At 41.3% G+C, this 25,110-nt stretch overlaps 1 protein-coding gene and 1 non-coding gene across 2 annotated transcripts in view; one reads left to right on the top strand and one right to left on the bottom strand.

The window, feature by feature from the left end:
* The window catches only part of LOC122657962 (calcium-transporting ATPase 3, endoplasmic reticulum-type), a 200,654-nt gene that overhangs the window by 46,557 nt on the left and 128,987 nt on the right, over positions 1-25,110 (bottom strand). The window contains exons 16-18 of the mRNA XM_043852775.1: positions 17,915-18,022; positions 9,748-9,900; positions 9,535-9,639 (exon numbers count right to left, since the gene is read on the bottom strand). Of these exons, the coding sequence (XP_043708710.1) occupies positions 9,535-9,639; positions 9,748-9,900; positions 17,915-18,022 (366 nt within the window). The remainder of the gene's footprint in view (positions 1-9,534; positions 9,640-9,747; positions 9,901-17,914; positions 18,023-25,110) is intronic.
* Positions 6,761-6,834, top strand: TRNAW-CCA. The gene has a single exon. It is a non-coding gene; the product is annotated as a tRNA-Trp (tRNA).

Below are 25,110 nucleotides of genomic sequence, written 5' to 3'. Positions count from 1 at the left end.
GTGTATCGATAGCCGCACTATCAACAAGATCACCGTGAAGTACAGATTTCCAATCCCTCGGCTCGATGACATGTTGGACATGTTTTCCAACTCCAATATCTTTTCAAAGATAGATTTAAGGAGCGGGTATCACCAAATCCGCATCCGGCCCGGAGATGAATGGAAAACGGTTTTCAAAACTAAAGAGGGACTGTATGAATGGAAAGTCATGCCTTTTGGACTTACCAATGCCCCTAGTACTTTCATGAGGGTGATGACTCAGGTATTGTGCCCATTTATTGGTAAATTTCTGGTTGTGTATTTTGACAACATCTTGATTTATAGCAAGGACACAACTGATCACTTGGAGCATTTACGCCGTGTGATGCGAGTTCTCCGTTCGGCGAAGCTATATATCAACTTGAAGAAATGTTCTTTCATGCTGCCCAAGGTTCTTTTCCTTGGATTCATTGTCTCTTCCAAAGGCATTGAAGCTGATCCAGAGAAGGTTCAAAGCATCGTCGATTGGCCAATTCCAAAGACCATCACCGAAGTCCGGAGTTTCCATGGCTTGGCCTCTTTCTATCGACGCTTCATCAAAGGATTCAGCACCATCATGGCACCTATAACAGAGTGTCTCAAAGGCAAAGGAAAATTTGAATGGACACCTGCTGCTACTAAAGCCCTCACTCAAATTAAGAAGTGTATGACAGAGGCGCCTGTCCTACGACTTCCCAACTTTGACATCATCTTTGAGGTGTCTACTGATGCTTCCCATGTTGGTATTGGTAGCGTTCTTATGCAAGTTGGACACCCAATCGCATTCTATAGTGAGAAGCTCAATGATGCAAAACGGCGTTACTCCACTTATGACATGGAGTTGTATGCTGTGGTCCAAGTCTTGAAGCATTGGCGCCATTATTTGATTGGAAAAGAATTTATCTTATTTACTGACCATGAGGCCCTCAAGCATTTGAATTCACAAAAGTCGATTAGCCAAAAACATGCCAAATGGGTAGCCTATTTGCAAGAGTTTGTCTTTGCTCTAAAATACAAGGCAGGCAAGGAGAACGTGGTGGCCGATGCCCTCAGCCGAAAAATATTGGTGCTCAATACTTTTTCAGCCCATGCCATGAACATTGATCATGTAAAGACTGAGTATCCCACAGACAAGGATTTTTCCGAGGTCTATAACACCTTGCAGCAAGGTGGGACAGATTTCAAATACTCACTACACGATGGCTATTTGTTTTTGGGCACTCGTTTATGTATTCCCGCATCTTCCCTAAGGCAGCACCTTATTCGAGAACTACATGGAGGAGGGTTAGGTGGACACTTTGGGCGTGATAAGACTCTCCTACAAGTTGCTGATCGTTACTATTGGCCTCACCTTCTCAAGGATGTTGAGCATGAGATCAAACAATGTTGTACGTGTCAATTGGCGAAAGGAACTAAGCAAAATACTGGTTTGTACTCCCCGTTGCCCGTTCCACATTCGCCATGGGTTCACATAAGTATGGATTTTGTGCTTGGTTTTCCTCCAACTCGAGACAAGCATGATTCTATATTTGTGGTTGTTGATCGTTTCTCCAAAATGGCCCATTTTATCCCATGCCGTAAGACATCTGATGCACGGCACATTGCTATACTCTTCTTCAAAGAAGTTGTTCGCCTTCATGGACTCCTTGAGTCTATTGTTTCGGATCGTGATGTCAAGTTCATGAGCTACTTCTGGAAAACTCTATGGCTGAAAACCAATACCCAGTTGGAGTTCTCTACGGCATTCCATCCTCAGACCGATGGGCAAACAAAAGTTGTCAACCGGAGCTTAGGTACTCTCCTTCGTTGTTTGGTAAGGGATTACGAGAAGACTTGGCCATCTATTCTTGACATAGCCGAGTTTGCCTATAATAGCTCGGTTAACCGCACCACGGGTCGCACCCCTTTTGAGATAGTGCTTGGAGTCCAACCCCGATGTCCAATAGACTTGGTCCCACTCCCTCCTAATGCCCGGGTCAACATTGAGGTGGATGAATTTATTAGGCACATCACTGAGGTACATGTAGATGTGCGTCGACGTATTGCCCTTAGCAATGATTCTTATGCTGCAAATGCTAATCGGCACCGGTGTTTAGTCACTTTTTCACCCGGTGACATGGTTATGGTTCGTATTCCTGCTGAGAGGATTATGTCTGGAACCAACCACAAGTTACACCCGCGAAAGATGGGTCCCTACAAAGTGCTCAAGCAAATTGGTCCTAATCCTTATCTTTTAGAGTTGCCACCCGACATGAACATTACCAATGTATTCAATGTGTCTGATCTCACTCTTTACACTGGTCATCATTCCGATGATGGCGATACCGAGCATTCCCTTCGTCTTCCCCAATTCAAGGCTGCCCTAAAGGATACCATTGAAGACGTGCTTGATGACCATTATGTTGCAACTCGTAATGGGGGGTATCACAAGTTTCTCGTCAAATGGAAAGGACACTCGAGAACTGGGCTTACTTGGATCCATGCCGATGATTTCAAACGCCTTGATCCGGATCTCTATGAAGAGTACATGACTATCCAGCATTCATCGGGGATGAATGATTTCAACATGGGAGGAGTTGATGCAGAGCATCCAGCTGGTCCAACCAACAACCCACGATCAAGAAGGCCTGATCACTACTCTGTTAAGAAGTATGCTAGGCTAAAGGCCCAGTCCAAGCCCACAGCCCAGCAGCAGACAAAGGCCCAGCCCAACTAAGGATTCATGTGCATAGGCCCAAGTCTAGCCAACAGTAGTAGGCCTAACCCATGGCTAATCCTCTTGGGCCTAGGACCAGATCAGACCACCTTGACTGGCCCTCTTTATTCTTGTCTTTTAGTTTCCCTAAAGTCATGTTTGTAACTTAAAGTCATTAGTCGTAGGTTACTAAAGTCTTGGTTGTAACTTAAAGTCTTTGGTGGTAGGTTATTAAAGTCTTGGTTGTAACCTAAAGTCATTAGTGGTAAGTTACTAAAGTCTTGGTCATTAATAGTAGGTTACTAAAGTCATGTTTGTAAGTCATTGGTGGTTATAACCTATGGGCATTTATGTCTCTCTCCTTATACTATATAAAGAGACCATGGCTGGTCATGGAAGGATGAATTACAACCAACAAATCAATCTCCTTGTGAGTCTTTTACTTGTTAGCAAGTGGCCTTGGGTGGATCTCCCTTGGTGGTCTAGGTGGGACTCCTACGGCTGGGACACTAGTGGGACTCTAGTTGTCTAAGTTATCTTTTATTTATCATTTTTATCTTCAAGCATCCATCATCCATTACAGCAAATCATCTTCAAGTAAGCTATTAAGGCATCTTATATTCTGTCCCTGCACCCTTCTTCCATTGCACCCCTTTTGTTGCCGTTAAACTCTATACATAACCTTCCTTCTACAACCCTCTAGCCATGTCCTTTTCATTACCTCCATCAAAACCCTCCATCAAAACCTGCAGCCAACCATCCTAATCAACCTTAGCCTAATTAAAACCATTTGAGTTCAGACCCTATCCCCTACCAGTTTCGATCTTGGCGTGCTAACCATTTCGGGTTTGCACCAAGGGGGGGGGGAGACCAGGAGCCATGGGAGATGATTGAGGAGAGTGGGGCAGAATTAGGAATCCCAGAAGAGTGAACCGATCGGGCACCTATGAAAATGTATAGGACTCCTAAGAGATGCCAGGGATTAAGCCAGAGGGAAGTGGAGGCCCCATCGGGGATCATAGGGGAGGTGGCACTAAGGGCTAGAAGGCGGAGAAGAAGGATTTTACGCCAAATGGAGTCATTTTTTAAGAGGAAGAAGTAGACCCAATTCACCCAAATTGAATCATGCTTTGTGGAGAGTTTCCAAATTAGCTTTGAGAATTCGCACAATATTAAAATCATGAATTCTGTGGAGACCAAGACCTTCTGATTTGGGGAGGAAAGTGGTTGCCCAACTGATCGAGTGGAGGAATTTGGAGGATGCTTTTCCTTTCCATAAAAGAGCGCAGAATAGAGATTCCATGACTTTGATAGTGGATTTTGGCAACCATAGATGCCACACCAGTAAATGTATGAGGATTGAAGAATTGATCTAATCAACTCAATCCTCCCCGCATAGAAGAGGAGTTTGCCCTTCTAGAGCTTAAGCCTTTTACGGATAAGGTCAATCATAGGGGCGCAGATATCACCGGTCAGCCTAGCAGGGATAAGACGCAGACCAAGGTAATTCACTGGAAGGGATCTTAGGGAAAACCCCGTCAGGCGAAGGAGAGTGTCCCTATCAAAATTTGAGAGACCAGAGAGGAAGATTTGAGATTTCAAGAGGTTAATATGAAGACCCGAGAGTCTTTCGAAGAGCTACAAGGAGGACATAATGGAAGAGATGGAAGAGGGGGAACCCTTAGAGAAGATCATGAGATCATCAGTGAAGGCAAGATTGGTAAGGTTAAAATTCTTGCACTTGGGGAAAGGGGAGATGAGATGTTGGTCGATTTTTGATTGGATACTATTGGAGAGAACCTCGAAGGGAAGGGAGGAGAGGAAAGGAGAAAGGGGGCAGCCTTGCTGGATTTCAACTTTGGAAGGAATGAATCCAGCAGGGGAGCCATTAACTATAACCGAGCGAAGCAAGCGAGGAAAGATCCATGGCCTTTGTTGCGCTGGTACATTGGCTCCAATCAAGACTAGTCGTTAATCCGAAGTCGGTAGGGCGGAGAAGTTGTTAAAGTGAAGCAAAGTAATTCCATACCATTTCCAAGCAATTCAAATTATTAATTATGAGTACTCCTTTGCCCCAAGCAAGATAACGCATCTATGATCTCTGACCTGAATGATGTATGATCCTCTGGCAACCACAAGTGATGCTATATCAGTCTTTCAGAGCCTAGGTGAAAATCCGAGTAGTAGGCGTCATTGTCTAATCCCACCGTCTCGTTTCTTAGGAAGAGTCGTCCAAGTCATTGCTCCCTAAAGGAAACCAGTCTCGGAGCTTCATGAGATAGATTGACGGGCTCCCGTGGAACTAATCAAATAAGGAGAGAAGAGGGCTTCTAATAAGACCATCCCAACGGCGACGAATTATTAAAAAAAAAAAAAATGAAAGAAAAAAGAACTATAAGCGCGCTTGGCTTGCTTCGGCGAAACCCTTCTCCGCCGTAACAGGGTTTGTGAAGGTGACCTTCTTTCGGGCAAAAGGGTCACCGATAAGAACCAAAACTCATCTGAATACACAGAGATTTATACTTGCTCCTAGTCTGAATACAAAGAGAAGAAAGAAAAAGACTAACCAAGCCCACTCAAGAGATCCTACCAAAAAAGATCAATAGAAAGAATAATGCTAGATGAAGGGGAAGTGGTTTACGAGTTCGGGGTAGAGCTACAGAATAGCTTTCGATGCCAAGAATTCCTCTTCCAAAGATATGAGAGAGCATAACTTGAACAACATCTTAGAATCACTTTCAATGAAATTAGGAGAGATGTTATGATCTGAACAAAACCCAAGAAGGAGAGCTTTGCCGTCAGCAACCATATTAGAGCCAACTCGAAAATTGGCAGATAAGGCTACAATAATATCCCCCAAGCTCTTTCTGATAATTCCCCCTCCAATGGCCATCTTATCAATGCAGGAACCATCAATGTTGAGCTTAATCTGGTGATCTTTCTAGATTAGAATGAAGATTTAGCTGGCGTGAAGTCTGTTTTTTCTCCATCTGTTTGAACATAACTCGATCTGGGCTACTTAGCTTAAACCACCCACCGACCTCTTTCACCCTTAGGTTAGGACCAAGAGCTCTTCGTGGTAGAGCTTTGCCTTGCTTTCTTGGTCGCTTCAGTGCTATATTGGTTATGCCCTTATATAGCCCTGTCCGTTAGCACAATGCTTCTTTCTACAACGTCGGTGGTCCAAATTACCATGCCACAAGAAAGTACTGCAGCCATTACCTATGTTATGGTTCAACCTAGGTCTTATACTTTCTATAATACCAAGTATTTTCCTCCAGCTCCAAGAGCAATCATGAGAGATACTAACTTCCACAAATTTCTTTCCCCATATACTAAGTCAAAAAAAAAACTGAATTGCGTGACGTAGAGTTGTTGGGTACCAAACCTTCCCAATAGGAGAAAGGATAAGGGTCTCTTGATTCTGGTTTTTCACCTATCTACCTGAGCTAAAAAGTTATAGCAAGCACGATAGGCCCCATCACCGCCCTTTGTTCTCTTTCGTTTCGCTGCCGGAGTCCCAGGCCAGTCTGAAAATAGCTTCATTGGTTGCAAATCCTCAGCTTGAAAGTCAGTATCTAGCGGTTCACTATAACACCGGAAAGACAACACTGTCAATCAAGCCTGACTTATAGACTCTATTGTTAATGAAAGAGGGGCCCCAGGCTCTATGTTGTAAAAGGGAGTTCCCGCTTATGCGATCTCCCTATCACTATCTACTTTTTTGTTGTAAATGCTATGTTCTTCTTCCCTCTTCAGAAAGAGACAAACTATCTTCTCGTCCTGTTCCGTGTATTTTAAAAATTGGTAAAAAAGAAAAAGGATAGTTGTGTTTTGATCCTGTGGCTAGACTACATATCTAGAGATGTTCGTTTCTTGGAGCCAAAGGCTTTCTATCTATCCTGTTTGACGAAAGTAATTGATTGGAAATCTATCTTTTTGAAAAAAGTAGATGAAAAATGATACAAAAAAGAAGACAAAAAGTGGTATTGAATTTGAACAAAAAGTAGATACAAGTATTCACAGCTTATCTATTGTGATAAGAAAGCACTCTTAGTTCAGTTTGGTAGAACGTGGGTCTCCAAAACCCAATGTCGTAGGTTCGAATCCTACAGAGCGTGATTCCGTTCTTGTTAGGTCGAATTACAATGAAATAACTTCACTAACTTGAACAGCAATCTGCCTAAACGCCCTCCTGCGAGCGATTGCCTTCGCGGATCCAAACACACTCACAAGGCACACAATAAGAAGAAGACCAATAGAGACTTCATAAGGGACCATTTGAGCTGCAGATCGTAATGCTCCTAGAAAGGCATATTTCGAATATAGAGGAGTGAAAGTTCCCAAGAAAGGGGAAGATATACAGTAGTGGATCCAACAGACAAAAACAGGGGGAAAAGACATCCGAGTTAAGACATCACATATGAAATCGCACCGCAGGGAGTCATGCTTTATGGATGTCAATTTTCATGAAGGCAGCAGGGGAATGTGATTTACGATCGAAAACCCAAACAATTTCTGAACAGAGGAGAATGTTATCAGCAATGCTTCTGCCGGAAATGAAGGCCAATTGATTGGGGCTAACTAAGGAACTACACGCTGAAGCCTATTAGCCAGAATTTTGGCTATGAATTTGTAGAGGAGATTGCATAGGGAGATAGGCCTGAAGTCAGTCAAGGAAGAGGCCCCTTCCTTTTTGGGGATGAGGTACAGAAAAGTCTGGTTGATTCTAGGGAGCTGGTTGGGATTAAAGAAGAGAAATCCAGTGCACAAGGGTCCTGCTACTGCAGGGTCTGGGAGAGGCAAATGTAAGAAGCCTTACCCCCTGCTTTGCAGGAGAGGCTGTTTCCAAGTTTTGAAGCCGCAACCAACAGGTTGCAATAGCGCAACCGCAACCTGTTTAATAAAACTTGTAAATTATCAAAAAAAAAAAAATTATTTGCGGATAGATACAATTAAATCAGTTTATTAAAAACTCAAATGTATTAAAGACTACACATTTCTATATAATTGCAAGGAAAGCACTATTGTTGCCATTGAAATTCTTTCACCAGTGCGAATATAATAAATGTGTTCATTTTCTTCTTAACTTATTCCCCCTTATCCTATTTTTGAATACTTCCCTAGAATGATGCCCTATTATATGTCTATTGCAAATAAGGATATTTCTTACAAGTGTACAGCATTACAGAAAATAGCTTTTAACCAGACCAGGTACTAGGCGGGGGGTCTTTCAGGCTATTTCTGTTTAGTCAGGGATTTTTTCTTTTCTTCTTCTTTCTTACCTTCACCTAAAAAATAGTCTTTTTCCCCTGATGTCAATCCCAAAAGAAAAAAATGAATGAATGAATAAATAAATAAGAAAAAATGTTGGGCTGATGTCTGTCTTCCCAATGATGAGGGAGGTCTGGGCTTGAGAAGAATCAAAGAGGTCAATTCAGCTGGTATTCTCAAGCTGAAGTAGAAGTTTATGGCTAAGAAGAAAAGCTTTTGGGTTGATTGGGTCTTCTCCAGTCTTCTTCACAATAATTCTATTTGGTTTGCTCCATCCATCTCTCTTGCTTCCTGGGTCTGGCATAAGATATTGAAGCTTAGGCCTATGGCTCTTGGGGCCATTACCTGCAAAATTGATGATGGTGCCTCCACCTTCCTTTGTCTGGTCACTGGCACCCTAAGGGTGTTCTCCTTCACGCAGTTGGTGGCTTGGTGCTAGGGCCATTTACAGTTCAGGCCTCGCTAAGCTATCTATGGTTGCCGACATCATTAGTCATGGAGATTCCACCCTCCTGCCTTCCTCATCTTCCCTTTTATCAGCTGTGTGGCTTCCCTTGCCTTCCATTGCTAGGAGGCCTCAAGGTAGGGGAGACAATGTTGTTTGGTCTGCAACATCTTCAGGCCTTTTCAACTCCAAAGCGGCTTGGGACTTTATCAGATCTCGTGGCCCCTTGTCCCATTGGCGCTAGCTAGTTTGGTTCAAGAGCCACATCCCTCGTCATAATTTCAATGTTTGGCTCCCAACGCAGTCTTTTCTCTCTCATTGTCAAATCCCAGTCTCTCCTTCCTGCTATCTCTGCTAGAATGCTTTAGAAGATGTGGACCATCTCTTTTTTGTTTGCCCCTTTTTCCTCTTCTATTTGGAAAGGGCTCCTGGAAAAATGTTGGCCAAGAAGACGAAGAGTTTTTTTCTTTTGCAAGGGAATGGATTTTTGTGGATATGACATGGTGAGAAAGCTCGACTTTTGATGGTATATGGATGGAATGCAATCTCAGAAAATGGTCCTCTAGTAATTCTAGATCCTTCCAACAAATATGGGACTATCTATTCTGAAGTCAAAAGGAAGTTATCTATGGTCACCTCTCATTGTGTTGATTCCCCAAGGAACAAGCATATCGTTAGCTCTTGGGGTCCACCTCTCTACCTTCCGCAGCCCTCTGGAGGCTTGGGTTTTCTTTGTATGTATTGTTAGTTCTTCTTTGTTTATTCTTCTCCCCTCTTTTCTGGAGCTTCTTGTATCTTCTCCTCCCCCCCCCCCCCCCTTTGGTAATGAATTTTTATACCAAAAAATATAACTTCCAACCCCTGCTTAAAAGCGAAAGGAACATAGCCCTAGAGGCCTGTACAGAGTGGAATGCTAAAAGGCTATATTTGAATCACATTCTGCAGTCACCCAAAATTCAAAAAATTTATCAAGGTACCTGTCAAAGTCAAATACAAGTATCGAGTGTAAAATCTATCCTGATCTGAAATCTCGCTCCATCTTTTTAAAATGTTAACATCATAAGGAGTAAAAAAATCATATCTTAGAAAAGTTAAAGCAAACCTTCTTAAACTGGTTCTCCCAGTAACGATTACAATAAGATGCACGTTCATGCTTGCTGAGCATATTCAGAGCTGAAGGCATAGAATCAAAACCAGGAAGGCCAACCTGTGAATGGGGAAAAAAAATGTTTTTGACAAACAATTCAGAAGTGGTCCCTTATAATAGAAAAATACAGCGGCAGGAATTATATTGAGTACTTCATATCAAGTCAACCTTCTCTGCGAGTACACGAAGTGCTACTTCAGTTGACTCCCCAATTTTCTCATAGGTTCCCTTGTCTGGATTGTATTGTAATGTAGATTCATTGCAAAGCGCAGAACACATTGCTATGTGAAGAAGACAAGACAATTGAGCTGGAAACTCAAGCTGCACATCAATCAGTAGAACTTAAATGCTCGACTTACATAGTCCAATGGGGAAATAAACATGGGAGATCAGAGAAGCCCATAGGCTCCACAAAGTAATGCCACAAAACATGCTAAATGCCCAGATCAACAGTTCACACAACTAAAAAGACTCATCTCATGTTAGAAAAACCTAACAAAAAGTTGGCATGCATTAGTAAGCCAAATATAATATTACTTCGTTACTTTTAGGCTGCAGAAAAAAGCACATCATGATTAATAATTTTCATCCTTCTGCATAAATGGCTAGCTAGCTCCATTACACTAACGGGATAGAACATATTAATTGTTCACCACATACAGTGATAATGCATAAAAGATGAAGCACTGGAACAGCATTGAGATGCAATTAAACTTAAAAGTTCACAAAATTTAGGTATTATATCCATTTTGATGTGTCTGGGTAAATTAATTTGAAAATGGTAATATAATGAGACGAGTAAGATTTGAGTTCCAACTAACTTTCATAAGTTGGAATAACTGGTTGGCAAACGAAGAACCAACAAGTTTGAAACCTTGCTACAAGTAGTCATAAGAAATGTAGCTCAACTGCAATATAGGACAAAGATTATGATAAAGTTTCAACTTGGATTGGTTTCTCACAGAAGAAAACAGTGGCAGAGTAAGCCAGCTGTCATTGGTTGGTTTCGATGGTCAAGACTTTACTTCTACGCTGCGTTGCTGCAGCAAGTTTCTAATAATAGGACTATAAGTCTATAATTGCTTAGTGGAATCCTGCTTCGCTTAGAATTTTAGACATTTACTTTCTTGTGAACTTTCCTAAGACATTCGTTGTAGGGTAACACAGCCCTTGCCTGTTTTCTAATATATAAGATATAGCATCTAAGCCTCCTCATCTGCTCAGGACAGATGAATTTTTGAACCTGTGAATTCTCCCTTCTTCTGGGTTCTTATTTCCTCATTGCCACTTGCTGGCTTTCAAATTATAAACTTTTCTGTTTACTATTTTCTTTTCCATTGCTTTGTCTGATCTGTAGGCCACGGTTTTTTATATCAGCACCCGAGTTCCTTGTTGAAGCAGCATCAGAATAGCCAAGGACAGTTCGTAACGGTAGCAGTCCATCTTGTCAGCAATTGCTCAGCTGAGAGAAAGATCTATTATTGCAAGTGCCCACTCTAGTGGCAGTGTCAATGGGTGATGTCTCACACCGTCACTTCTGCAACATCCAGCGCATGAGCTCTGGTTCATTTTACAAGAACAAGAGGTGAAGATGGTCTTTTGAACGTCAAAATAATTTGGGGAAAAAATAAACAATGATGATAGACAAGAGAGAGAGAGAGAGAAACAAATGAACAATTAGAAGTTGAAACTCTGTTATTATCATGTATAACATCCATGAAAAGATATAAAACAAATGAACAATTAGAATTTGAAACTGTATCATTATCATGTACAACAGCCAAGATACGGATAAAGGGACAAACTGAAATAGATTGGATATGAAAAGGAGCAAACTCCTATTCAAGAGAAATTTGATCGACAGCTTGAATGGACTGTAAAAATTAAATAGAAGGTCCAGTTGGGATAAGTAGATTTTTAATCAAGTTAGTTAGCTGCAGTCTTATGTTTCGTTTAATTTTTTTAAGGTGAAGGCCTTGGATCTGGAGAATTGGTCAGAAATTTGAATTTCGTTGTGCCCTTCCCTAGTTCCAACTTCCATGCCCTGATAACACCAAATTATTGAAGAATTGATATATATTAGGAACAACATAAGACAGAGAGAAGAATAGGGCTTAAGCACTCAAACCTAGAGTCTTTAAACACTCACAGATTAAAATTGAGGAAAACAATTTTAAGTACAAAATAGCCAGATAATGGCTCAAAATTCATAGATGTTCATACATCAAACTTTAATTGGATGGAGCGGAATCTGCGTAGATGGGACTTCCAATCCCGATCTATTGATAAGATTTGGAAAGCCATCTTTTTTGATGTCAGCTCTAGGCTTCATATGCTTCCCCATAGATCTCTTTTAGACTCCGCAAGGAACAGGCTCATTGTTGTTACCTGGGGTTTAGATTCTTCTCTCCTTTGCTCTCCTAGCCAGGCCCCCTAGACCTGTGGCTTTGTTTTGTATAGCTCCCCTCTCCTCTTTTTCCCCTGTGTATTACCCCCCCTTCTTTCCCCTCCCCTGCCTTTGGGGTTTTAGTATTGAATTTTTATTCACCAAAAAAACACTTTAATTGAATTATGGACAATTGCAGACTCTTGAATTTTAATGTAACCATCACTCAAGATAAGAACTTATCATGGAACCAAAAAGGAGGTGCTTTCCGAAAACGATCAAGGCAGGGATTTTCGGTAGTCAACTATCGCGACAATGGATCAACCCGATTTCCAAGCCAGAAGAAACAAAGAAAAATTCAAACTTGGAAAGACAGTTCTCGCTCAAAATAGTAGAACTCCAATGCTTACAGCATCTTATGGAACCTGCTTGCCACCAGTATCAGCCAGTTGTCCTTTTTTTCATTTTGCTTACCATACAGTACTTAGTCCATAACTCTCTGAAATCACATTGGATACAAATATCTAGGGCTCTTCAGATAGGTAACTAAGAAACCTTAAAAAAAAAAAGGGGGGGCGTACCCAGTACACAGCCTTACCCCTGCTTTCACTGAGAGGCTGTTTCCAGACTTTAACCTGCGACCACTTGGTAACAATGGAGCAACCTTACCATTGCACCAAGGCCCGCCCTCTTACCTAAGAAACCTTAATGACACTAAAAAAAAGGATAAAGAATGGTGCCAGGAATAAATAATACTCCAAAAAAAAAGCCTCTTGTTAAATTTAAAACAAGAAATCTGAACCCAGAAAAACAAAACCAAATTAGCCTAAACCCAACCCCAACCCCCCCCCCCCCCAAAAAACCAAAAAAAAGAAGACCATAATTAAACTACCACTACTCTGGACCCAAATAAATTCAAAAATGAAAACAAAAAAATAAGAAAAATAAATTAATTAAATGAAGGTCTACCACTCTAATTTTCAACACCCCTTCACATTGTCATGGTGCAACGAAGCCAGTGACGGCTCCCCATATGATCCCACTTACAGACTCCTTTCAAAAGTTATACATCACCCTTTTGTTAATGTAACAAAACCAGCATCTGCAAAGCAGGAGAGGAGAGAATAGAGAAAAAGCGAGAGAACAATGGGAGAAATTGAACAATGATAGAGAAGAGAATTGTACTTCTATCATGGACAGTCAATAACAACAACAAACTCAGCCTTATCCCAACTTAATGGGGTCGGCTACATGGATCCAAACATAACAAAGCAGGCAAAACTAAGGTCTAAACAAAAAAGGGGAATGAAGAGATGGGAAAAGGGAGATGGGAAATGAAAAACGGAAAATGACAATGAAGAAGGAAAATAGAAAGAAAAATGAAAGATGAAAGTAAGAAGAAAGAGGCACAGCCCAGCAAGTCAGGCGAATCTTAACTAAATGGGATCTGCTACATGGATTTGTGCCCTCCAACAGGCTCTATCCGAGGTCATACTTGGTACAATACCTAGACTATGCATGTCCTTCCCCACACCTTCTCCTATGGTCATTTTAGGCCTGCCCCTAGCTCTTTTAGCATCATGGATAGTGTACATTTATTTATAATGCTAGCTAATAGCAATAGACTCTTAGTGGGACTCCTACTAAGAGTACTAGGCTAATTACAATAAAATAAGGAAAGAAATAAAAACAAAAACAACTCTAACTCTAAGACTTAACTCACAGCATGATAAGGACACATCTCTATCGAACTAAGCAAAATACACATCTTAACACTCCCCCTCAAGCTGGAGTACGTATATCAAAGGCTCCAGTTTGGGACAACAAGAATAGATAATAAAAGCAGCACCAGTCGTGAACATATATAGCAGTCATAGATGCCAATGAACATAAAGATAACTTCATTCTGGTAGAAAATCAACTAAAGCACACCAATCATCAGCAGCGATAGTAGATAAAAAATCTTCATGTCAACTAATCCCAAAAAATAAGCAGCAGAGAACACCAACCGCAATAAAAAATATCTAAGCAGCAACAACATCATAAGCCCTTCTCAAGGAAGGTAGGTAGTAAGATTCACAAAGTAGATAGATAAAAGTACAAATATCGATGCACTTATGAGACCCAATAGAGGTCATAGGTAAAATTGCAGCACAGGTTGTTGCGAACCAGGTGAAATTGAAGTATAGATTACTGTGTACCAGGAAAAAGCATAAGGTTGTTGGGGACCAAGTAGCAGCATAAGGTTGTTTGAGACCAACTAGTAGCATAAGGATGTTGGGGACCAAAAGTAGGAATCTAGTTGCTAAAAACCACAAACCAAAAATAACTATCTTCACAAGATAAAATTGTTGCTGAGGACATGAACAGATAATAATAATCTTCAAATAAGTAGATCACATCATGCTAACGAGCAGATGACACAAGTAGATAATAGTCTACAGATAACACTAATCTCCAATCTCCCCCTTATGTGTAACAATACATGTGGACAAATAATGAAAAGGATGCAATAAAGAATAATCCACCATTAGATAGCAGCAATAACCAGCATCACATAAATCCCATAATCAAGAGCAGCCACAATTTTTTAGAAATGTTTTTACAGCTCTTTCTAGTACATGCATCATGGGGGAAAAGCATACTGTAGAAAACCTAGGACCTGTAACCAGTAACTTGAGAGAGAAGAGAAGATGGAAGAAGAATTGATTGTAATGCTTGAATTATTTAATTGATAGGTAAGCCCCTCTATTTATAATAGAGGGGAAATTACAAAGAGGCTAAACTAGGCGATGTGGGACTAAAACCCACATAGCCGACTGTACCTAATAACATAATAAATAAACTAACCCCCAAAGGACTAGAATACCCCCACGGTATTCTGGATTGCATATTTCAACACTCCCCCTCAAGCTGGATTATACAAATAAGTAAAGAAAGAAGATCCATCTTGAACTAAAGAAAAAAAGAACTCCTAATAATACTAACACTCCCCCTCAAGTTGGTGTATACAAGGTACTAATGCCCAACTTGAACAAAATGGAAAAAAACCAAGGTGCAGCAGAATCCAGCTTGACATATGAATGCAGCTCCCAAATAAACCTTCAAGAACTTGAAAAAATAGATCTTCAAAACTTGGACATGCATGATCAGCAAACCGGGACTGGAATGTCTTCTAAAAAAGGCAGCTTTCAACGATCTTCAATAACTATCCAGTGATGAATCTCAGATTGTCATACTGACACAAAATCTTGAAGTAAAATAACTAGAGCAACAAGTAGCGGAAACAAACTGAATCAGGCAACGGAAAAAAAACTGTATCAACCCAACTGAAAGTCCTCAAATAGGCAACAACCAAATATCTTCAATACTCTTCAATACTTCAATCTCCCCCTCACGGCAAACTCAACCCAATAACGAAGGATACCCAATGGCAATGGTGGAGAAAACTGATGTTCTATGTTTTGTACCAATGTTTCTGCAAGTTCTGCGTTCTGCAATGTCTGCAGGTGTACTGTACATAATCCCTCCCTCACGTGTAGTACACGTGGACATAAAAGAGATGATGTAAGAGATGGGGCAAAAGCATAATATTCCAGATTTTTCCAAGAGGTGCTAAGGGTAATGGAAAAAAAAAAAAAAAGAATTGGCAAATTAGAGAATACCAGTTACTTCCAAAGGGGTTATGGGTATATGCCAAAGGTATGGGATATGTAGGGAATTAGAATTATTGAAAGGGAACGGTGTTGGTAAAAAAGGATGGCATGGCTGTAATTTGGTGGAAATCCACTTTTAAATACAATCCAAGCCAAAGGGCAAACTGGTAATAAAACAGAATTTTCAATGGTCAATTGGGTAGTCAAATAAGGGAATGGTAGAACTGTAAATAACACAAAGTTGAAAAAGGGATGGCATTCTGGTAAATATGGGGAACAGTATAGGATTCCTTTGAAAGAAACAAAGAAGGCCATAGGGTCAAGGAGCAAATAAGTTCACAAAGTAAGGGCAAACTCAAATAAGGTAATGATGGCACATGATGACATGAAAATTTGGAGAATGGCTTAAGTGGAATAAACAGAGAAAGGAGGGGTAATATATGAAACTAGATAAAGTAATGATGACATAGGGTACTATTGGAGTAGTTGTCTTCACGTGAAACAAAGGGGTATGAATGAAAATCCAAAATAAAGCTAACCAAGATGAAGAGATATCGTGGGCAGAAGGTCTTCTTCAACCTCACGACACAAACAAAGGTGGAGAAAGTCACGGAACCAGACCTGGTTCGAAGGGAATATCGCAACAAATAGGGCTTTTTCAACCTGAAATATTGGGTAATACTTCGTAATCTTCAGGCCTCTTCTACTGTGAGAGAAGGAAGCATAGTCACCTTCAACCTTTGGCCACATCCGAAACCAGAAACGAAACCAGACTTGACTTCTAAGAAGAAAATTTCCTCACCTTTGATCTGTTCGATCCTAAATTTCAGGCAAGGCTTTGCAACACGTAGGCCTCTCAAGATCACCCAAGGACAGTCCTTGATTTTAGGTATTATGCCGACAAAGTGTGGCTGAAACAAGTTGGGGCGATAATCTGAGAACCAGACCTGATTTGGTTTCGATTCTCACTGTAGGAGCATCAACAGGAGCCAAGATTCTAGAGTTTCAGTCGCCCTTTGGGAGAGAACAACCACACAAAGTTGCAGGAGGGAAGGAAGTTTTCGGCAATGGCCATCGACTCCCTCTCGACAACTAGATAGCACACATAATCCCCATTCGATTAAGTGAGACCTTCGATTCAGTGGAAGAAAACCAGCAGAGCCAGCAGAAACCCTCTTCTCATAATAGAGAGACGGGAAGACAAAAAAGGCATGGTGAAGCAGTATATAGTCTTCTTCCTCCGGCAGTCGTACAGCGGAAATACTTCAACATGCAGGTGGAAATCAGGTGGAACCCATGCTACTAGCGACATCAAATCAGAGAAACCCTTAAAGTAGCAACTCTCTATCTCCAACCGTCATTGAATGAAAAAAAACAGAAACATAACTGCAGAAAATTTTTCAGAACTGGAAACCGCAAGCCTTCAATGTATAACCACACGATTTCCAAATAAATAAAATTAAAAGGATGAAACAAGCAGGAAACCCTAGTTCTTCTTTTCTTTCTATGAACTAGGGTTTCTCCATAAATCGGAGAACCTTGAAACGACTCTCAAAACTGCAAATCTTGGAGAGAATCAATCACTGGTTACAACAGCTCTGATACCATGTAGAAAACTTTGGACCTGTAACCAGTAACTTGAGAGAGAAGAGAAGATGGAAGAAGAATTGATTGTAATGCTTGAATTATTTAATTGGTAGGTAAGCCCCTCTATTATAGGGGAAATTACAAAGAGACTAAACTAGGCGATGTGGGACTAAAACCCACATAGCCGACTGTGCCTAATAACATAATAAATAAACTAACCCCAAAAGGACCAGAATACCCCCACGGTATTCTGGATTGCATATTCCAACACATACATTAGAAGTTCTCCTTCATGTTTACTAGTACTAATCAACTGACAAACTCTATAATTTACTGTAACTGATAATAATGACCTACACACACAGCACATGCAAAGATGCAAGAAACATTAAGCATTACAACCAACCCAAGGTATAATTGCCGATTAGTCACTAAAACACGTAAATTTTTCGTTATAAAGCGAGCTATACCCAAAGAAGAATGGAATGAATAAATTCCAGACTCAGAAAATAAGAGTTAATGATCCAACGACAAGTGCTACTGACACAACATAAAAGAAGTTAATGTACGATAAATACAGATGTTCATTTCATATACCTCCATAAACAAGTCCTATGATATTGCTAAAAATAAATTGCTCATTCACCTTGCCCTTAAAAAAAAAAGACACGGAAAAAATAATGTCCAGAGCAGATAAAAACTTTACCTTCATACCAGCAGTGTCAAAAATTACCCCTTCTGGTGCATATGTGGTCCCGTTAACAATATATTCATCAGTCGTAGGGTCATGGCGTCCTGAACGTACCACGCATATCTGGACAGAACCAGTAGCACAAATAAAGATCAAGGCAGCGTAAAATAAAATTTTGATGGTAGGACATGGTAACATTCATATCTGAAGCACCTATCAGGATTGGATCAACAAATTACATAACCATGAAGCAAGGAAGAGAAAAGAAAAATTGATCTAATGAAACGCATTGTGCCAGATTTTCCTAAGTATTATCAATATAATTATGCACACATGCAACATATGAAAGGACAACATTACTACAATCAGAAATAAACTCAAGAAACGAAAAAAAAAATTTACTGCAGCACAAATGAACCTAACCCAAATTCAAGTTTCAAAGAGGTGGAATATCAAAAAAACCAAACTGAAAGCCAGCATTACATAATAAAACAGGCCAAATGTTACCACCTAGTGAATTAAAACATCCCCAAATAGGTCAATTTGTCTCTAAAGAAAGGAAGTAACGTATCAACTGATTCAGAGGGCAGAAAAGTTTAGCCAAAATGCATATAAATTTCATGTCAGGGTTTGGAAAAACCAGGTTTAGGGTGTGTTTGGGTCATGCATATTTCAGTATCCTTTTTACTCCAATATAGAGCTGTTGAACTTTATATGTCTATAACAACACATTCAAACCTTTTTTTTTTTTGGGGGGGGGGGGGGGTGGGGGGGGGAGGGAGGTGAATAAAAAATTATTACCAAAAGAGGGAAATTGAGATACAAGGGGCTCCAAAAAGAGGAAGAAGAAAAACAGAGAAGAAATAAATTACATACAGACTAAGCCCAGTCCTCAGGGAAAGAAGGAAGAGACCTGCAGAAGGGAGAGGGACAGACCCCAGGACACAATAATATACTTGTTCCTTGGGGAATCAACACAACTAGAGGATACCATTGCAAGCTTGCTCTTGATATCAAAAGAGATGGAGTCTCAAATTTGCTAAAAGGATCTGGAATTGGAGGACCATTTTCTGAGATTGCGATCCATCCAGATGTGGTTGATAGCGGCACCAAATGCTAGCTTGCCAACAACATCGCAGGGAGATTTACTGGTAAAGGACATATATCTACCCAGATCCATTCCCTCGGGAGTGGAAGAATCCTTCAGTTACAAGGCCAACATTTTGCTAAGAGCCCTTTCCAAATGGAAGTAGAAAAAGGGCCAGCAAAGAAAAGATGATCCACATTGTCCTGAGCAAAAAAACAGAGGCAGCAAGAAGGAGAGAGTAGAATCTGACGGTGAATGAGAAAAGACTGTGTTGGGAAGCAGCTTGAGAGGGCCCGCCAAACAGTGAAGCTGCGGCGAGGGATATGGTCATTAAACCACACTAACTTGTGCCAAGGAGAGAAGAGCCCTTGAGATCTGATGAAGTCCCAAGCCACTTTGGAGCTGAAGAGGTCCGAAGAAGAAGCAAACCAAACAACATTACCTCTCCTATCATGTGGCCTTCTAGGAATGGAAGATAAGGCATTCCAAATGTCATCTAATAGGGGAGAGGAGGATGGCGAGGGGGCCCAAACCTTTTTTTTTTGGGTGAGTAAATGCATTACCATACCCCAGGAGGGGTTAGGGGGAAAAAGGGGGGGAGGGGAACATACAAGAAGAAGGGGGAAAGAAAAGGGGGGGGGGGGGGGAGAACAGAAAAACAGAAACAAAATAAACCTCAGGCCATCGTAATAGAAGGAGGAGGCCACAAAAGAGGATCTATCTAAACCCCAGGTAACAACAATATGCCTGTTCCATGGGGTGTCAATAATGGACCTATGGGGGATGGAGCTGAGCTTCGAGGAGACATCGAAAGAGATGGCTTTCCAAATCAAGTCGAAGGAGCGAGAATTGGAAGTCCATCTCCTAAGGTTCCTCTCCATCCAAATGTGATAAACGACAGAGATAAACAAAAGCTTTCCAATAGTGTCACAGAGAGTGCAGCCATAGAAGGTCATGTCCATCTAGAGCCATTCTCGATCAAAGGGCAAAGATCTCCTGCTGCGAGGCCAAATGGACGATAGGGCTGTTTTCCAGATGGTGGATGTAAAGGGGCAAGCAAAGAAAAGATGGGCAGTGTCCTCAGAACCATTTCAATAGAAAATGCAAGAGGGGGAGGCAGGGATGTTACGGTGAAGAACTTGGGTGGGGAGGCAAAGGTTAAGGGTTCTCCGGACTGTGAAGGAAGGCTTGCCGGGGAATGAGGCCTTTGAACCAGACAAGTTTGTGCCAAGGGACAGAGGAGCTAGTGGTACGAACAAAATTCCAAGCCGATCTAAAGCTAAAAAGGCCGTTGGGGGAGGGGAGCCAAATGACCTTATCCGCAAGAGCTGGGGACGAGGGGAGGAGGGGCGGGAGGGACGGCCAGATTTGATTGAGGATAGGGATATGAAGGGTGGGGGGGAGACCAAGAGCAAAGGGAGATGATGGAGGAGAGAGGGGCTGATTTGGGGATGCCAGTGGAGTAGATCGCTCTGGCGCCAAAGACATTGTAAAGAACCCTAAGGGGGTGCCAGGGATCGAGCCAAAGGGAGGTGGAAGATCCATCAACAATAGTCGAGGAGGTAGCTCTAAGGGCAAGAAGGCGAAGGAGGAGAATCTTACGCCAGACCCAAAAAGAGACAGAGTGGGTGCGGCGTAAACCCAGTTGACCCAGATGGAGTCATGTCGAGAGGAGATTTTCCAAATGAGCTTTAGGATACCCGCGATATTAGAATCGTGTATGCGGCGAATGCCCAAACCCCCTTCAGCCTTGGGAAGGCACATGGATTTCCAGCTGATAGGATGTAGGAATTTGGAGGCTCCAATCTTATAGCTAATGATATCTGCAACCACGGACTACATAGAAAGACCTGAACTGTAAATGGCTTTAGCACCTATTGTGTGAAAGAGAACATACATAGGGTGTCAATGATCAAGCCAGAGGAAGATGGAGGCCCCATCATCAATATGGAAAGTAATGGCCTTGAGAGTGATCAGCCTAAGCTTCAGAATTTTGTGCAAGACCCAGGAAGCATCAGAATTGGAAGTAGCCGTCGAAATAGAATCATTGCAAAGAGGACTAAAGAAGACCCAGTCAACCCAAATACTTTTCTTCTTAGCCACAAGCTTCCAGATCAGCTTGGGAATTCCAATTGAATTAACCTCTTTGAGTCTTCTCAAGCCAAGACCACCCTCTTCCTTGGGAAGACAGGTAGCAACCCAACTAGTAGGGTAAAGGAATCTAGAGGAATCAAAACCTTTCCACAGGATTGAGGACATAAGGGACTCCAACTCCTTGATAGTAGACTAAGGCTACCCAAAGATACTAAACCAATAAATGTAACATAACTAGAGGATTGATTGTCAGAGTTCATGTAGTAAGGGTACTTTAGAAACTAGTTTGTTTACTAGTTGCCTTATATTGTAATTTCTTTTTTTTACCTTTTACCTCCCTAGGGAGGTGTATTTAATTCTTTTTATCTTATTAGTGAAGTAATATAGGTGTGGTAGAGACATCTCTCTAACACACAACTTTCCACTATCTTCTCTCTTCTTCTTCAACCTTCTACTTTCAGCCTTCTCCTTGTTCTTGTACACTCTTTAACTTCCAACTTGGTATTAGAGCACACTATGTTGGTTTGAGAGTCGAGTTACTTTCTTGTTCTTTCCTCCTCTCTTTGGAACCCTAGGTTACAAAGGGGTTCCAAGGAAAAAAATACTATGTGAAAGATTCGAAGAAATCGTGAGAAGAACTTGTTTGAAGATCATTACAACATCAAGAAGAGGTCTCACATGTAGAAATAGAGCTTTTGTAGCTCAAACCAAAGTGGGACATCATCTCCACCCTTACCGCCAGTTTTTTCTTGGAATGGGCATATCTATCTCATCCAGCTGCCATTGAATCTGGGGTAGGGTCCATTTGGATTTCCCTAGGCCCTCCTTTCATTCCTTCTTGCCCTCGGCTCATGAAAAGAAGGGCTGTTGAGCCACAACTCTGAGAAGAACTCATTCTAGCTACCGCCTCCCCTGTTTTTCCTTGTTGCTTTGCTGCCTTGTGGACTGCATTGTGTGCAGCCTATACTATGTGAGATATTTGAAGGAACCTTGCAAGGAACATGAATAAGAACCATGGAAACATCAAGCGAAGACCTCATTTGAAGAACTAGATACTTGGCGATCAAATCGAATCAAACCAGCTCTAGAGGAAGTTACCACAAGCCTTTTTTGGTCTTTTTTCTCTCTCTTATCCGGTCAAACTCTCCATGGCCTTGTCCCATGCTTTTATGAGTTGAGGCTCCACAACTCAATGTTTCCCTTATTTTTAAGCTACCGCCAGCCCCAACCTTTCCCTATTTTGCATGTATTATGCATATATGATACTTCCAGCTGCTTGGTGTTGGTGAGGTATGTTGGCTGAGCTTATCTAGTGGTTGTGTGATGAAGCTATACTTTAAAGCATGTGGTGGTGTTGAATTTCTTTGAGATGTTTTCCTTGTTTGGTTGCTGGACTGTGTTCACCAGTGCTTGAAAGCTTTTTTTGGGTTGAGAGTATACTCCTCATTTGACTTTGGGTGTTACCCCTATCTTGTAAGTGTGTTTCTTCAGCCTATCTGGGATCCGTGAACCAACAGAGGTTGTTTGGAGAAGTTCTACTCCTACCTGGGAAGAATTCTCTGTTTGGGTAGAGTATGTACTCCCCATTTTGTTTAGGTATAATTTCCCTTTTTTACGTGCAGTCCTACATTATGTCAATTGTTGGAGGAAGAGTCTAAGTTCCAACCCAAGGGAATGACAGGGATAGATTCAGCTGTGACCACTATGGGAAATCTTAACACACTCGAGAGAGATGTTGGATACTTTATGGCCATCCCCCTGGTATGCATGACAGCAAGAGAGGGGGAGCCAGAACATACACTATGATGATTGAGGTTGAACCTATGGGATATCCATATAGACTACAAACAGACACCAGATCTCTCACTCAGGATGATATTGCAGCTTTTCGCAAGGTTTTATCATATCTGGATCACTCAGCTTCTACACCTACAGTGCCAGATTCTACACCTGTTTCCACTCTACAGGTCTCTACATCTACTCCTTCTACTGCCTCTACATGGTCATTGACTCTAGACCCACTGACCATTTGACCAGCATATCTCAATGTTATGACACTTGCTTTATCTGTTCTGCTAAGGAAAAGGTTAGGGTCGTTGATGGTTCCTTTCCTTCTATTTTTGGTAAGGGTAGTGTCCATGCTACTTCTTCTATTTCCCTTTACTCTGTTTTTCATGTTCCTCTGTTTAACACTAACCTCTTATCTTTGAATCACCTGACCAAATCCTTGAATTGTTGTGTCACTTTTTTCTATCTCACTATATTTTTCAGGATTTAGTGACAAAAAGGGTTATTGGCAGTGGACATGAGGAAAAGGGACTCTACCTTCTTGATTCAGGAACACCCCCTACCAACTGCTCAATCCTATGCATGTGGACGTAGTGACAATAATACCATTGACTCTGTGATGTTGTGGCATCAACGTTTGGGCCACCCTTCTTTCAGTGTTATTAGACAAAAAATTTCCACATTTGTTTTCTTCCATTCCATCTTCTCATTTATTTCAGTGTGAACCATGTCTGTTTGCTAAACATTGCCGTTCTTCTTAAACTTACAATGGCAATGATCCATCGTTCCCTTCCATATTGTGCATACTGATGTTTGGGGATCTTCTCCTACTACATTTTTATTCGGTTATCAATCGTTTCATTTGTTGATGATCATTCTCGGTCCACTTAGACCTATTTGATGAAGCATTAAAGTGATGTCTATGATGCCTTAAAAATTTTTATTAGATGGTTCTTACTCAGTTTGAAACTAAAATCAAAATTTTCATACTGATAAGGGAGGGGAGTACATGTATGGTGGCCTCTAAAACTTTCACTGATAATGGCATTATCCATCAGCTCGCTTGTGATGACACACCCCAACAAAATGGGTTAGGTGAGAGGAAATATCGACATTTATTGAAGGTCACTAGGAGTCTTTTATTTGGCATGCATGTACCTAAAACTTTTTGATCTAATGCTCTTCTTACAGCTGCTTTTTAAATCAACCGCATGCCCACAAAATTCCTTGGCTCCAAATCCCCTTTGGAAACATTGTCTCCTCAGACTTCTGCTTTCTCTCTTCCTCCCAAGGTATTTGGATGTGTCTGCTATGTCCATGTCAATAAATCTACTAGGACTAAGCTTGACCCCAAGGCACTCAAACGTAGTTTCCTTGGATATTCCTCCTCTACCATGGGGTATAAGTGCTACCATCCCTCTTCCCAAAGGCAACTTCTCTCCAAAGATGTCACCTTCTTTGAGTCTATTATACCTTTCTTCACTCCTCATCGGCATCCTCTTCAAGGGGAGAATAGTGGGAATGAAAAGGCTGTTCATATTCCTTTCCTCCCACCTTTGCCTACTTCTCCATTTCTGTTTGATATTGGGAAACACAAAAAAGGGGCTGTTGTTGATATTGATGATCAATCGGGTATTGGTTCTGGTAATAAGGAGCCAATTGTATTCAAAAGAAAGAGATGGAAGAAGACCTTCCAAGAGTCCTCTTTGGATCCACATCCTGAGCTCCACCTTCCTCAGTCAGGCTTCCTCAGTTAGGTAACACTCCCTTTCTTCCTTCCGAATTAGACCTTCTCATTGCTATTCGAAAGTGAAATAGAGCTTGCACTAACCCTCTCTCTCTCTCTCATATGTATTGCTTTAACTATTGCTCTTTACACTATTTCCATTCCCAAGAATGTCACTGAGGCCATGTATGACCTAAAGTGGAAGCAAGCCGTGTTTGAGAAATGATGGCACTTGGAAACTAGTTGATCTTCCCAGGGGGAAAGTTCCAGTTGAATGCAGGTGGGTCTACACGATCAAGTATTGGTCAAATGGTGTTATTGAGAGGTACAAGGCAATGTTGGTGGCCAAAGGATACAGTCAAGTGTACGAGATTGACTATCAGGAGACATTTGCTCCTGTAGCGAAGCATAATTCTATAAGGTCCCCTTATCATTGGCAGCAAATAGAGATTGGCCACTGTATCAATTGGATGCGAAGAATACTTTCCTCCATGGTGACTTAGAGGAGGAAGTGTA

This window comes from Telopea speciosissima, chromosome 4 (genome assembly GCF_018873765.1).
Source record: "Telopea speciosissima isolate NSW1024214 ecotype Mountain lineage chromosome 4, Tspe_v1, whole genome shotgun sequence".
In the NCBI taxonomy this organism is placed as follows: domain Eukaryota; kingdom Viridiplantae; phylum Streptophyta; class Magnoliopsida; order Proteales; family Proteaceae; genus Telopea; species Telopea speciosissima.
This window is presented reverse-complemented; position numbering and strand designations above follow the sequence as displayed.